Source organism: Entelurus aequoreus, linkage group LG16, assembly GCF_033978785.1.
Source record: "Entelurus aequoreus isolate RoL-2023_Sb linkage group LG16, RoL_Eaeq_v1.1, whole genome shotgun sequence".
Lineage (NCBI taxonomy): Eukaryota > Metazoa > Chordata > Actinopteri > Syngnathiformes > Syngnathidae > Entelurus > Entelurus aequoreus.
Genome location: NC_084746.1, coordinates 45,422,775 through 45,436,673, shown reverse-complemented (window position 1 = coordinate 45,436,673; position 13,899 = coordinate 45,422,775). Strand labels below are relative to the sequence as shown.

At 41.5% G+C, this 13,899-nt stretch overlaps 1 protein-coding gene across 6 annotated transcripts in view; it reads right to left on the bottom strand.

Annotated features, from left to right (window-relative positions):
* LOC133631076 (partitioning defective 3 homolog) overlaps positions 1–13,899 on the bottom strand; it is a 412,449-nt gene that overhangs the window by 178,680 nt on the left and 219,870 nt on the right. For all 6 annotated transcript variants that reach the window (XR_009821393.1, XR_009821392.1, XM_062023105.1 and 3 more), the window contains exon 13: positions 275–463. Coding sequence is in view for 4 of the 6 variants with exons in the window: in XM_062023105.1 (XP_061879089.1) it covers positions 275–463 (189 nt within the window). In the remaining 2 variants the exon portion in view is untranslated. The remainder of the gene's footprint in view (positions 1–274; positions 464–13,899) is intronic.

Genomic DNA, 13,899 nt, shown 5'->3' with positions numbered 1-13,899 from the left:
TGCTTGGTATATACTTGCTCGCCCCGGTATAAACTATTCGCTTGCCTACACAAATTGCTTTTGCGACATCCAGTGGACACATTTACAACAGCAGTTTCTTTAAATTAAAATGCATCTCAATTTTACACTTAGCAAATTCATCTCGTGGGCCGGATTGAACCTGTTCGCGGGCCTAATCCAGCCCTCGGGCCGCATGTTTGCCATCCCTGATCTAAACAGTTCCGTCTTTTCCTCCCCAGCATCTTAAGACTCGAAGCAAAAAAGGACATCCGACCTTGCAGGCCGCCCCTCCGTTAATGATGGACTTGATGAAGATGCCCAGGTCGGCGTGGTTCTCCTTGGAGCGATTGCCCTTCACGCTGACGCCCAAACCCGCCGAGCCCGAGTCGCTGAGAGGGATCTCGAAGGTCAGGATCTCCCTGCTGCCGTCCGGAGTTAGCACCAACTCGTCTTCTTCCGTCTTCTGCAAGGAGAGGACAAAAAGTACTTTGAGATGGAGACTGTGCGTCCTCTGCAGTGGACATGTGTATTTGGTCTATCTCTTTTGTCAGAGTTACAAATAACCATAACAATGTGACCTCGGAGATTAAGGTAACATGCGGCGTTCCACAGGGTTCGGTTCTTGGCCCTGCACTCTTTAGCATCTACACCAGGGGTGTCAAACTGAAATACAGAGTGGGCCAACATTTAAAACTGAACAAAGCCGCAGGCCAAGGTTGAACAAATTAACCTTTTAATAGGGACCCAAACAAGTTTTGCATTGAATATTGCACAAGCAAGGCTTATATAACTTTACAGTGACATGCAAAATCGAGTTTCAAATAATAATAATAATAATAATAAAAAAATATCAATGGCATATCAAATACAATTTAAATAAAAATTGAGTGCCTCTTTTCTATTTGCAGCCTTCTGAGGTAAATATCAACATGAACTTTTTCCACAGGCTAATAAATTTGAAAATAAAATAACAATGAATAAACCTACCATTCAGGACTTTAAACTGCTCAGTTTGCAACACACTGATCTAATCTGATGTGCCCAAGCCAGATACCTGGCATCTTTTCTTGGATGCTAGTTCATTAATGTCGGGGCTCAGGCTTTGAGCTGAGGCAACCTTCATTATCGAACAAAGGTGCTCCGTGCGTTGGTTGAGGTGGGCAGGGTTGGGGGGGGGGGGGGTTTGGTGGTAGCGGGGGTGTATATTGCAGCCCGGAAGACTTAGGGCTGCATGGAATTCTGGGTATTTGTTCTGTTGTGTTTATATTGTGTTACAGTGCGGATGTTCTACCGAAATGTGTTTGTCATTCTTGTTTGGTGTGGATTCACAGCGTGGCGTATATTTCTAACAGTATTAAAGTTGTTTATACGGCCACCCTCAGTGTGACCTGTATCGCTGTTGATCAAGTATGCGTTGCATCCGCTTGTACGTGCGTGCAGAAGCCGCACATATGTGACTGGGCCAGCACTCGGACTGGGTAAAAAGCGGACGTGACGATTTTCGGGAGGGGCACTGAAATTTGGGAGTCTCCCGGGAGGGTTGGCAAGTATGAGAATTAGCGGTGAATGCGGTGTTACTGCGGCACCGCCGCTGTATATAATCGGCGGGCCAGCTCTAGTGTTAATTTGATATCGCCTAAAGGGCCAAGAGTTTGACACCCATGATCTACATGCTGCCACTAGGTGACATCGTACGCAAATACGGTGTTAGCTTTCACTGTTATGCTTATGACACCCAACTCTACATGCCCCTAAAGCTGACCAACACGCCGGATTGTAGTCACCTGGAGGCGTGTCTTAATTAAATCAAACAATGGATGTTCGCTAACTTTTTGCATCTTAACGCTAAGAAAACGCAAATGCTGATTATCGGTCCTGCTAGACACCGACATCTATTTAATAACACCACCTTAACATTTGACAACCAAACAATTACACAAAGCGACTCGGTAAAGAATCTGGGTATTATCTTCAACCCAACTCTCTCGTTTGAGTCACACATTAAGAGTGTTACTAAAGCGGCCTTCTTTCATCTCCGTAATATCGCTAAAATTCGTTCCATTTTGTCCACCACCCACGCTGAGATCATTATTCATGCATTCGTTACGTCTCGTCTCGATTACTGTAACGTATTATTTTCGGGCCTCCCTATGTCTAGCATTAAAAGATTACAGATGGTACAAAATGCGGCTGCTAGACTTTTGACAAGAACAATAAAGTTTGATCATATTACGCCTATACTGGCTCACCTGCACTGGCTTCCTGTGCACCTAAGATGCGACTTTAAGGTTTTACTACTTACGTATAAAATACTACACGGTCTAGCTCCAGCCTATCTTGCCGATTGTATTGTACCATATGTCCCGGCAAATCTGTGTTCAAAGAACTCCGGCTTATTAGTGATTCCCAGAGCCCAAAAAAGTCTGCGGGCTATAGAGCGTTTTCTGTTCGGGCTCCAGTACTCTGGAATGCCCTCCCAGTAACAGTTAGAGATGCTACCTCAGTAGAAGCATTTAAGTCCCATCTAAAAACTCATTTGTATAATCTAGCCTTTAAATAGACCCCCTTTTAGACCAGTTGATCTGCCGTCTCTTTTCTGCTCTGCCCCCCTCTCCTTCGTGGAGAGGTTATTAAAGTTAAAGTTCCAATGATTGTCACACACACACTAGGTGTGGCGAAATTAATCTCTGCATTTGACCCATCACCCTTGATCACCCCCTGGGAGGTGAGGGGAGCAGTGAGCAGCAGCGGTGGCCGCGCCCGGGAATCATTTTGGTGATTTAACCCCCAAATCCAACCCTTGATGCTGAGTGCCAAGCAGGGAGGTAATGGGTCCCATTTTTAAAGTCTTTGGTATGACTTTACTGATCTCAGGGCGGACACTCTAACCCAGACCTGGGCAAATTAAGGCCCGGGGGCCACATGCGGCCCGTTAAGCTTTTCAATCTGGCCCGCCGGACATTCCCAAATAATTTTTTTAGATGTTTAAGATGGAAAGTGTAGCTGCCATTATGATGTGCAGTCATGTTTTCTAACGACCTTAAGTCTTCAACTATACTAAGTATTTTTAAATGGTTGGAATCTGCAATTATGGATGATATACTAGTTACTATGGTAATTTAATTAGTTACTATGTTAATCTATGTCACAGCAGCTCAGACGAGGCACCAAGCAGTGTTGGGCGGGGAGCGTTTCCACAGACGCGGAAGGAGATTTTCACAACAAAGCTCTAAAGCTTTGTGATGTATCAGATACATCAGATTGTAGGTGGGTTTATTTTGTACCCTTCACGTTCATATTTCACTGTTTGTTGCATTTTTGTTGCGTTTCACTTGATTGTAAAATGTGTCGATCGAAAAAAGGGGGTGTGACGTTCATATTTTGTCAATAATCAGTGTTTTATCCTTCATAGAAAAATTCAAAATTCCATTACGTTTTTTTTAAGGCGGTCTGTCATAACGTTTTTAGCATTCAATCAGACATTATTGTGAGGTTTTGTATTAGTGTTCCTAAAAATAAATATACCGGCCCCCAGACAAATTTTTTTCTCTAAATGTGGCCCCCCGAGTTAAAATAATTGCCCAGGCCTGCTCAAACCACTAGGCCACTGAGCGGTTCGGGTGACCACAGATGAGGCGCTAGCTGTTCAAAGTCAAGACCCGGGGTGGACCACTCATCTGTGCATCAGTTGGGGACGTCTCTGCACTGCTGACTTGTCAACACTCAAGATGATCCCCTGCTGGCCCCCCACTATGGACTGGACTCTCACAATATTAACTAGATCCACTCAACGTCCATTGCACCGGTCTCCCAGGGGAGGATCCCGACATTTGCGGTCCCCTCCAAGGTTTTTCATTGTATCCCATTGGGTTGAGTTTTTTCTTGCCCTGATGTGGGATCTGAGCCGAGGATGTCGTTGTGGCTTGTGCAGCCCTTTGAGACGTTTGTGATTTAGGGCTGTATAAATACACTTTGCTTGATTGATGAATCAATGTAGAATCAATGCAAAACAAAAATGTCCACTGCAAAGGATGCTGGTTTTTAGGAGGATAAGGGCTCGGTTCTACAACATTAGAAAACAAGTCTAACAGTGGAGAAAAAACGTGATTGCTGAATTTAAAGGCCTACTGAAAGCCACTACTACCGACCACGCAGTCTGATAGTTTATATATCAATGATGAAATCTTAACATTGCAACACATGCCAATACGGCCGGGTTAACTTATAAAGTGACATTTTAAAATTCCCGGGAAATATCCGGCTGAAACATTGCGGTATGATGACGTATGCGCGTGACGAAGTCCGAGTAACGGAAGTTATGGTACCCCGTAGAATCCTATACAAAAAGCTCTGTTTTCATTTCATAATTCCACAGTATTCTGGACATCTTTTGCAATTTTTTTAATGAACAATGAAGGCTGCAAAGAAGACAGTTGTAGGTGGGATCAGTGTATTAGCAGCGGACTACAGCAACACAACCAGGAGGACTTTGTTGGAGCGCTAGCCGCGCTAGCCGCCGACTTCACCTTGACTTCCTACGTCTCCGGGCCGCCAAACGCATCGGGTGAAGTCCTTCGTCCTTCTGCCGATCGCTGGAACGCAGGTGAGCACGGGTGTTGATGAGCAAATGAGGGCTGGCTGGCGTAGGTGGAGAGCTAATGTTTTTAGCATAGCTCTGTGCAGTCTGGTTGCTAAGTTAGCTTCAATGGCGTCGTTAGCACAGCATTGTTAACCTTCGCCAGCCTGGAAAGCATTAACCGTGTATTTACATGTCCACGGTTTAATAGTATTGTTGATTTTCTATCTATACTTCCCGTCAGGGGTTTATTTCTTTTGTTTCTATATGCAGTTAAAGCAAGATGCTATCACGTTAGCTCGTAGCTAAAGCATTTCGCCGATGTATTGTCGTGGAGATAAAAGGCACTGAATGTCCATTTCGCGTTCTCGACTCTCATTTTCAAGAGGATATAGTATCCGAGGTGGTTTAAAATACAAATCTGTGATCTACAATAGAAAAAGGAGAGTGTGGAATCCAATGAGCCAGCTTGTACCTAAGTTACGGTCAGAGCGAAAACAGATACGTCCATCGCTGCCTCTCAAGTCATTCACTGTAACGTTCCTCATCTACGAATCTTTCATCCTCGCTCAAATTAATGGGGTAATCATCACTTTCTCGGTCCGAATCTCTCTCGCTCCATTGTAAACAACGGGGAATTGTGAGGAATCCTAGCTCCTGTGACGTCACGCTACTTCCGGTACAGGCAAGGCTTTTTTTTATCAGCGAGCAAAAGTTGCGAACTTTATCGTCGATTTTCTCTACTAAATCCTTTCAGCAAAAATATGGCAATATCGCGAAATGATCAAGTATGACATAGAATGGATCTGCTATTCCCGTTTAAATTTTAAAAAATCATTTCAGTAGGCCTTTAAACAAGAAGTTTAAACGGAAGCATTGGGACAGAATCGTGGCGGCAACCAGCGTCAATACAGCATCCATGCAGAGCTCTCTGCCTCCACAACAGGTGCTTGCCTCGCTCTCTCTCCACGTTCCCACCGCCCGGCCCGACAATAAACGGCATTCTCTCCCGCTTGTTATTTGACAGCTGTCCTCTGAATAGACGGCTGCGTGCACGCCGGTGCCTGGCAATTATCGTGCATGCCTAATGAATTCAATCATCGGGCTCGGTGTCAGCATGTCATTAGCTGCCTTTGTTTGCCGGGGGAGACGTGGAATTGCTCCGGTGGAAGGGCTCAGCGAGGAAGAGGAAGGAAGGAGGAAGAACACTCTCACAGTGGGGCGAGGACAAATAAACGCATCCTGGGATTTGGACGGGAAATAAAATGATCATCAGGAAGCAACAAGATGAGACAACAGGAATGTAATTATTCCTGAGCCTCACGTCCTGAATTCAATTACACGTCTAAATCAATCGTCTAATGCTAAAAACAGAATAGAAGGAAGTAAATTATCCTGCAAAATAAAGTAGAACATCATTGCTGATATGACCGTTTTTCCACTTTATTCATAGTCAATAATTTGTCAAGCAAACTTAAAAGTGGCTTCACCTCTGACATTCTTCAGTTTGACTTCTGCTTTCACTCCTGTTTCTTTATCTAAAGCTGGGAGCTAAAACTCAATTTAACTTTGGGCTGCTGGTGTTCAAGTCAAGGTGAGGCTGGGTCATAACAAGCATTCCCTTTAGAATCCCATTTTCACCAAGTGACTAAATGTGCTAATTAGGGATGGGTACCAAATTAGGTACTTTTAAAAGCACTGACCGAATTCCAATGGTACTACCGAGTATTGATTCATGTAATATCAAACAGTGCCATATTTTGATACCTTTGTCGCATGTGATGTCACAACCGGTTTTAGACTCCGCCAGTGTTCTGGACGTGGCAAATAAACAAGCCATGAAGCAACACTCAGAGAGGAATCAGCCAAACGTATTTTAGGTAAAGTTACAATTTGCAATGCCAACAAAGTTGTGACGACCGGGTCGCATGGTGATGCGGGGTTTGTTCTCCCAGGATGCAGACGGACTTCGGACACAGCGTGCAGGTAGGAAATTATTTATTTAAGAAATAAATCAGACTGGAACAAACAAAAACGTGCTCAAAGCACGGAAGGCAAAAACCAAAGGGACTAGCGTGGAAGCTAGCAAGAAACAGAGCCTAGCGTGGAAGCTAGTATACAGGTAGCAGGAATCAAAAGTCGTCAACTCTTGTGTGTAGCAATTTAGGAAGCCAGACTGACTGACCGGAAAAGGCAGTATTAAATAGTGCTACTGATTAGTGCTCGGGGAACAGGTGAGCCTCCCGAACAGAAATCAGAGGCAGGTGGAAACAATAAGCACCCATGGAAACAGAAAACAACCCCAGGGGTGCACAAAAACGGGAACTGAGGGAGTCCAAAAACCAAACTGAACATGATCTCGGCAGCGGATCATAACAAAAGTAAGTATGCCTGAAAAAATTACTAACTTACTGTAAGGCTCCACTTTTCCAAATGCGCTAGCGCCATTCTAATTAATATTGGATTTGCCATATACACACTAATGATTAGCATTAGCAATTTTACATGGTAATTTCAATACCTCCAGATTTGGTAGTCAAACTTACAACTAGGATTCATGTTCCAATCAAAAAAATAAAATAAAAGTGCAATACTACAAAGTATAAACACTTTGTAGGACTCAACAAAAGATCAGATTTAAGCGAATGGCAAAGACTACTCCCTGACTATGCAACGTACTGTCTTTACACTACTTTCATCTTGGAAATGCAACTGCATGCAAAGTCTAAAATATAGTACTTGCAAATGAGACTCAGAATTGTAAGAGCAACTGGACAGCACGGTTATCATTATCAGCTCACTGTTTGATGTTAAATAAAACAAGTTTCATTATTAAACTTATTTACATTCATTAAATGGGTCATATAATTATTTTGGCGGTAATGGTATGAAGGTGTATTAGTGCCCAATGCATGGGTAACTTACACATCTGTGAAGGCACCATTAATGCTGAAAGGTACATACAGGTTTTGGAGCAACATATGTTGCCATCCAAGCAACGTCTTTTTCTTGGACGCCCCTGCTTATTTCAGCAAGACAATGCCAAGCCACATTCTGCATGTGTTACAACAGCGTGGCTTCGTAGTAAAAGAGCGCAGGGTACTAGACTGGCCTGCCTGTAGTCCAGACCTGTCTCCCATTGAAAACGTGTGGCACATTATTAAGCCTAAAATCCCACAGCAGAGACTCCGGACTGTTGAACAACTTAAGCTGTACATCAAGCAAGAACGGGAAAGAATTCCACCTCAAAGGCTTCAAAAATGTGTCTCCTCAGTTCCCAAACGTTTACTGAGTGTTGTTAAAAGGAAAGGCCATGTAACACAGTGGTAAAAATACTCCTGTGCCAACTTTTTGCAATTTGTTGCTGCCACTAAATTCTAAGTGAATGATTATTTGCCCCAAAAAAAATGTTTTCAGGTTTGTGTTTTGTAGTATAAACTTTCAAGAGCTCCAAGGGAAGAACGTAGCTCAACAGCTCATGACGTCAATATAGCAGCAACAAGCTATTTAGCTCTCTGTGACAATGCGCCTCTAACAATATCTAGTCTACATTAGCCTTTATAATAATACTTGGTTAAAATTCAAGTCACGAAATGTAAACGGAGTATTGTTGGTGCTTTTTGGATAGTTATTTAAAGGGCATTATGTGAGGAATAGAGGACATCCCATTGACTCCATTGAACGAGGATTTATTAATGAGTTAGAATGCATAAAAAAGTACATTTGTTTTCTTGTCTTTTATAATGATTGTGAACTATAGGCCAAATTCCAAAAAAAGCGCAGTTCCCCTTTAAGTGGAGAAAACATGCAGCATGAGAAGATCTCATCTGGACCTACTTGATACCTTTGACGCACCCATCGCTCCACTTCCACACCTCCCCAAAACCAATCAAACACACACACACACACACACACACACCCCAGGCTGCAGTGTCTGCACCGATTAGCGGGTCAGCAACCGACTCAACTTTGGCCCAACAAAACTGTCATTTTGACAGCAGGAGGAAAAGTTTCTGCAGGGCAAATGACTCTACCGAGAAAAGAGGGGAAAAGGCAGAATGTTGAGAAGGGCTGGGAAGAGAGTAGGTGACAACAAAGGAAGCAAGGGTGGGAGGAATGGAGAGAGCAAGGATGGAGGATATGGGAGGCAAAGAAGGAGGAAAAGGTAAATAGTAAAGAAAAGAAAGACATGAAAGAAAATAAGTACACAGGGAAAGACGGAGGCGGGAAGAAGGATGGAGGAAGGGAAGGCAAGGGTGAACACACGTTAAGGAAGGGAGAAGAGGGATTTAGAAAAAAAAGTGTGAGGAGCCAGGATGGCAATGAAGGGACTAGGGAGGAGGAAACTACAAACCCCGTTTCCACGTTGGGAAATTGTGTTACATGTAAATATAAACGGAATACAATGATTTGCAAATCCTTTTCAACCCATATTTAATTGAATGCACTACAAAGACAACATATTTGATGTTTAAACTCATAAACTTTATTTTTTTTTTGCAAATAATAATTAACTTAGAATTTCATGGCTGCAACACGTGCCAAAGTAGTTGGGAAAGGGCATGTTCACCACTGTGTTACATGGCCTTTCCTTTTAACAACGTGTTCCCCTAGTGTCCAAAAAACTCTAAATTAAGTCTTTGTTACTTAGAATATGTTCCCCATACTAAAGTGTTACCAAAAACATATAACTTTGTCTTGAATTTTTCACTAAAGAAGGGTTCAGTGAATGCGCATATGAAACTGGTGGGGTTCGGTACCTCCAACAAGGTTAAGAACCACTGGTCTAGATGAATTAATTATAATCCTCACAAAGGGTTAAAAAAAGTGTCGCAAACGAGCATCATTTCGTGTCTTTCTCACCATCTCTGGGTCTAAATTGGTTGTCAAAAGTGTACCAACTTGTCGGATTGCAGTATGTAATAATCCTTCTACAATCTACTAGGTGAGAGACCCTATTTATGAGCTCTAACTTTCACCAGCTCAGAGGCGATGCAGGAGCTCACCAGCTCAATATGTCAATACGGCATTACAAGCTAGTTAGCTCTACGTGTTTAAGCCGCCACTAAAAATAGTTTGTCTCTGTTAGCGCTTATAATAACAATATTGCTAACACCTGGTTAATATCCAATTCATGAAATGTAAATGGAGTATTGTTGGCGTTTTTTGGACTAGTGTACTCCCCTTAGCTGCATTGTTAGCCACCTCATATGTGCTGTATTTTAAGAATTAGAATGCATAAAAAAATGTGTTCTTGTTTTTCCATCGGAATTGTGAATGATTGGCAAAATTCCCCCCCCAAAAAGGAGAGGTGTAATTGATATTGTTGTATCTCCTATTCATTCCTCAATGTCTGTACCCAACTCTCTTTCCTGCCTACTCGCCGGCTTCATCACACTGCAAAAACTGAAATCTAAGTAAGATTAAATATCTCAAATAAGGGTGATATTTGCTGATTTTCTGTCTGATAGGATAATTCTTCTCACTAAGCAGATTTTACGTTAGAGTGTTTTACTTGTTTTAAGGGTTTTGGTCCTAAATGATCTCAGTAACATATTACAGCTTGTTGCTGAGATTTGATTACCTATATTGAGTAAAACATGCTTGAAAGTAGAATATCAACTGATGCAAAGCTGTGTCATCAACACTCACAAGTATAAAACTGCTTTTTCAAAGTAATAATTTCTTATTTCAAGCATGAAAAAAAAAATCATGACTTTGACACAATTGTGTCTCATATTACAACAGATTATTATTATAGATTTATCTTCAATGAAACAATAGAAAATACGTACTCATATAGTAGTACAGTTGTTATTAGTGAGAATATACTTATTTTAAGGTATTTTTGGGTTCATTGAGGTTAGCTAATTTTACTTGTTTTGGAAAGTCTTGACAAGCCAAATGTTCTTGTTCTATTGGCAGATAATTTTGCTGAGTTCAAATAAAATACCCCTAATTTTTTTCTTTTTTTTATTCTTGTTTTTGAACACTGACTTTTTGCGGTGCAAACATGGCCGCATTCAGTGTCAGCGTACTTCGTAGCTGCAACCTCACAGTCCTTTCTTTCCTTTCTTTTTGACACCAGACCCCAAGGCGCCATGGCGACACCATGTGTCAACTGGCTGACAGCAACGTGGAGGTGCACTCAGCGCAAGGTGGGAGGGAGTCTGTCGAATGGCGGCTCGATATGTCACGAGGAAGAGCCTGCGTGCACGCACATCGATGTATAACTTCTCACTCATCAGTTGTCCAAAAAAAAAAAGTGTCTCTGATGATTTGGACCACACCCCCCTTCGTTATATGTCCTAACACCAGATGTAGTATAGCTCATGTTAATGCTGTGTCATGACAACACATGCTAGCAGTGTGCTGCAGATGGCCGTGTGTGTGTGTGTGTGTGTGTACGTGCGCGTGTGTGCACGTGTGACAGATCGCATCCTGACACCGTGCCTTTGCTGTTATTACGCGTGACTAATAGCGTAAACAATGCGGCTGAATGTTTCGCGTTATGGCGCCATTATGGAGCTATCATGGCAGACGGATGAGTTTGATCATTTCTTTGTTGTCAAGGGTAGGTGCTGCTGGAAACACCATTACCATCCTGTAAGTGATCATACCTGCACTTTAATCATTTCACATTTTGCCATAAAAAAGATACTGGGAATGTTCTTTTGAGAATAACAAACGAGTTTCGTGTTCAGGTGATACTTGGTTGGAGTTTCCTTTTAACTTAAAATAACTATTTAGAGCAGTGATGTTCAAAGTGTGGATGGGGAACTTTTTTTTTTGGCTCTTGACAAATTGTAAGAATGCAATTCAGTGTTCAATAACAAGAAAAAAATAAATAAAATTAGGGGTATTTTATTTGAACTAAGCAAAATTATCTGACAACAGAACAAGAAAATTCGGCTTTCCAAAACAAGTAAAATTAGCTAACATCAATGAACCCAAGAATACCTTAAAATAAGTATATTCTCACTAATAACAAGTGCACTTTTCTTGGTAGAAAAAAAAAAGAGACCTTTTTGCTCAATATGTTGAAAAATATTCTTAAATGAAGTAAATGCTAGTGCCATTATCTTGACATAATGATATGCGCTCGGCATCATGATTTTTTTTTTTTCATGCTTGAAGTAAGAAATTATTACTTTAAAAAAAGTAGTTTTATACTTGTGAGTGTTGATGACACAGCTTTGCAACAGTTGATATTCTAGTTTCAAGCATGTTTTACTCAATATAGGTCATCAAATCTCAGCAACAAGCTGTCATATTTTACTGAGATATTTAGGACCAAAACCCTTAAAACAAGTAAAACACTAACATAAAATTAGTGAGAAGAATTATCTTATCAGACAGAAAATAAGCAAATATCACCCTTATTTGAGATATTTAATCTTACTTTGATTTCAGTTTTTGCAGTGTACTTCATTATGATTAAGACACAGTAGTACATCGGTTTTCTTTTACACCACTCTTTTTTTTTTTTAAAGGGGTGCGGGATACACCAAACTAGTGTATCATTCTGCAGAATAGAGTACAGGCCTTGTGGTTAGAGCAGTGTTTTTCAACCACTGTGCCGCGGCACACTAGTGTGACGTGAGATACAGTCTGGTGTGTCGTGGGAGATTATCTAATTTCACCTATTTGGGTTAAAAATATTTTTTGCTAACCAGTAATTATAATCTGCAAATGATGTGTTGTTGTTAAATGTGTTGGTGCTGTCTAGAGCTCAGCAGAGTAACCGTGTAATACTCTTCCATATCAGTAGGTGGCAGCAGGTAGCTAATTGCTTTGTAGATGTCGGAAACAGCGGGAGGCAGCGTGCAGGTAAAAAGGTGTCTAATGCTTAAACCAAAAATAAAGAAAAGGTGAGTGCCTCTAAGAAAAGGCATTGAAGCTTAGGGAAGGCTATGCAAAACGAAGCTAAAACTGAACTGTAAACAAAAACAGAATGCTGGACGACAGTAAAGACTTACTGTGGAGCAAAGACGACGTCCACAAAATACATTCGAACATGACATGACAATCAACAATGTCCCCACAAAGAAGGATAAAAACAACTAAAATCTTCTTGTTTGCTACACATCGCTCAAAGGAAAACATGAAACTGCTACAGGAAAATACCAAAAAAAGAGAAAAAGCCATTAAAATAGGAGCGCAAGACAAGAACTAAAACACGACACACAGGAAAACAGCAATAAACTCCAAATAAGTCAGGGGGTGATGTGACAGGTGGTGACAGTACACCTACTTTGAGACAAGAGCTATAGTGATGCATGCTTGGTTATGGTTTAAAGTCATATCCAACAATTGCAACGACGACTTTTTACTGTCAACTGAGTTTTGTTTTTTAATGGTGTCTGCTGGTGGTGTGCCTCCGGATTTTTTCAACGCAAAAAATGTGCCTTGGCTCAAAAAAGGTTGAAAAACACTGGGTTAGAGTGTACGTACGCCCTGAGATCGGTAGGTCGTGAGTTCAAACCCTGGCCGAGTCATACCAAAGACTATAAAAATGGGACCCATTACCTCCCTGCTTGACACTCAGCATCAAGGGTTGGAATTGGGGGTTAAATCACCAAAAATTATTCCCGGGCGCGGCCACCGCTGCTGCACACTGCTCCCCTCACCTCCCAGGGGGTGATCAAGGGTGATGGGTCAAATGCAGAGAATAATTTCGCCACACCTAGTGTGTGTGTGTGACAATCATGGGTACTTTAACTTTAACATAGAAAGGATCCCACGTATTGGTGACTGTTTCTGTACTTTTTTTTTTTTTTTTTTTTTGAGTACGACTTAAAAATAATCCACCAAGGGGACAAAGAAAGTTGTGAGTGGCAGCACTTAGATAAAGAAGGTGAGAAACACTATTGAATTCAAGAAAAAACTTGTCCGCGTGGCTGTCCCCCTTCGCTTCTCCGTCTCTGCTCATCAAATGTCATTCATCATTAATGTGTATTTCAAGTACATCTATAATTATTCTCTATAAAATGTGCTATGTGTATATATTTTTGGAAACATTGGATTTACATTCTTTCCTCTGGGAAAAATTGCTTCGATTTAGGTTTTTGTCTGACCTTTTGGAACGGATTACTTACAAAACCGCAAGTACCACTATATATAATTACACTTACACCAACATGCTTTGTCAGCTACAACAGTGGTCCCAAACCTCAGGCCCGCAGATCGGAAGACATTTGTTTGAAATTACATTTATTCAGTGGCGAGCCATGCATTTCCCACCTTGTCTTACTTAGTCCGACTTCAACAAATACCTCTTGAAATACAATCATTTATGTCGCCACATGACCACGGCTTGAAAA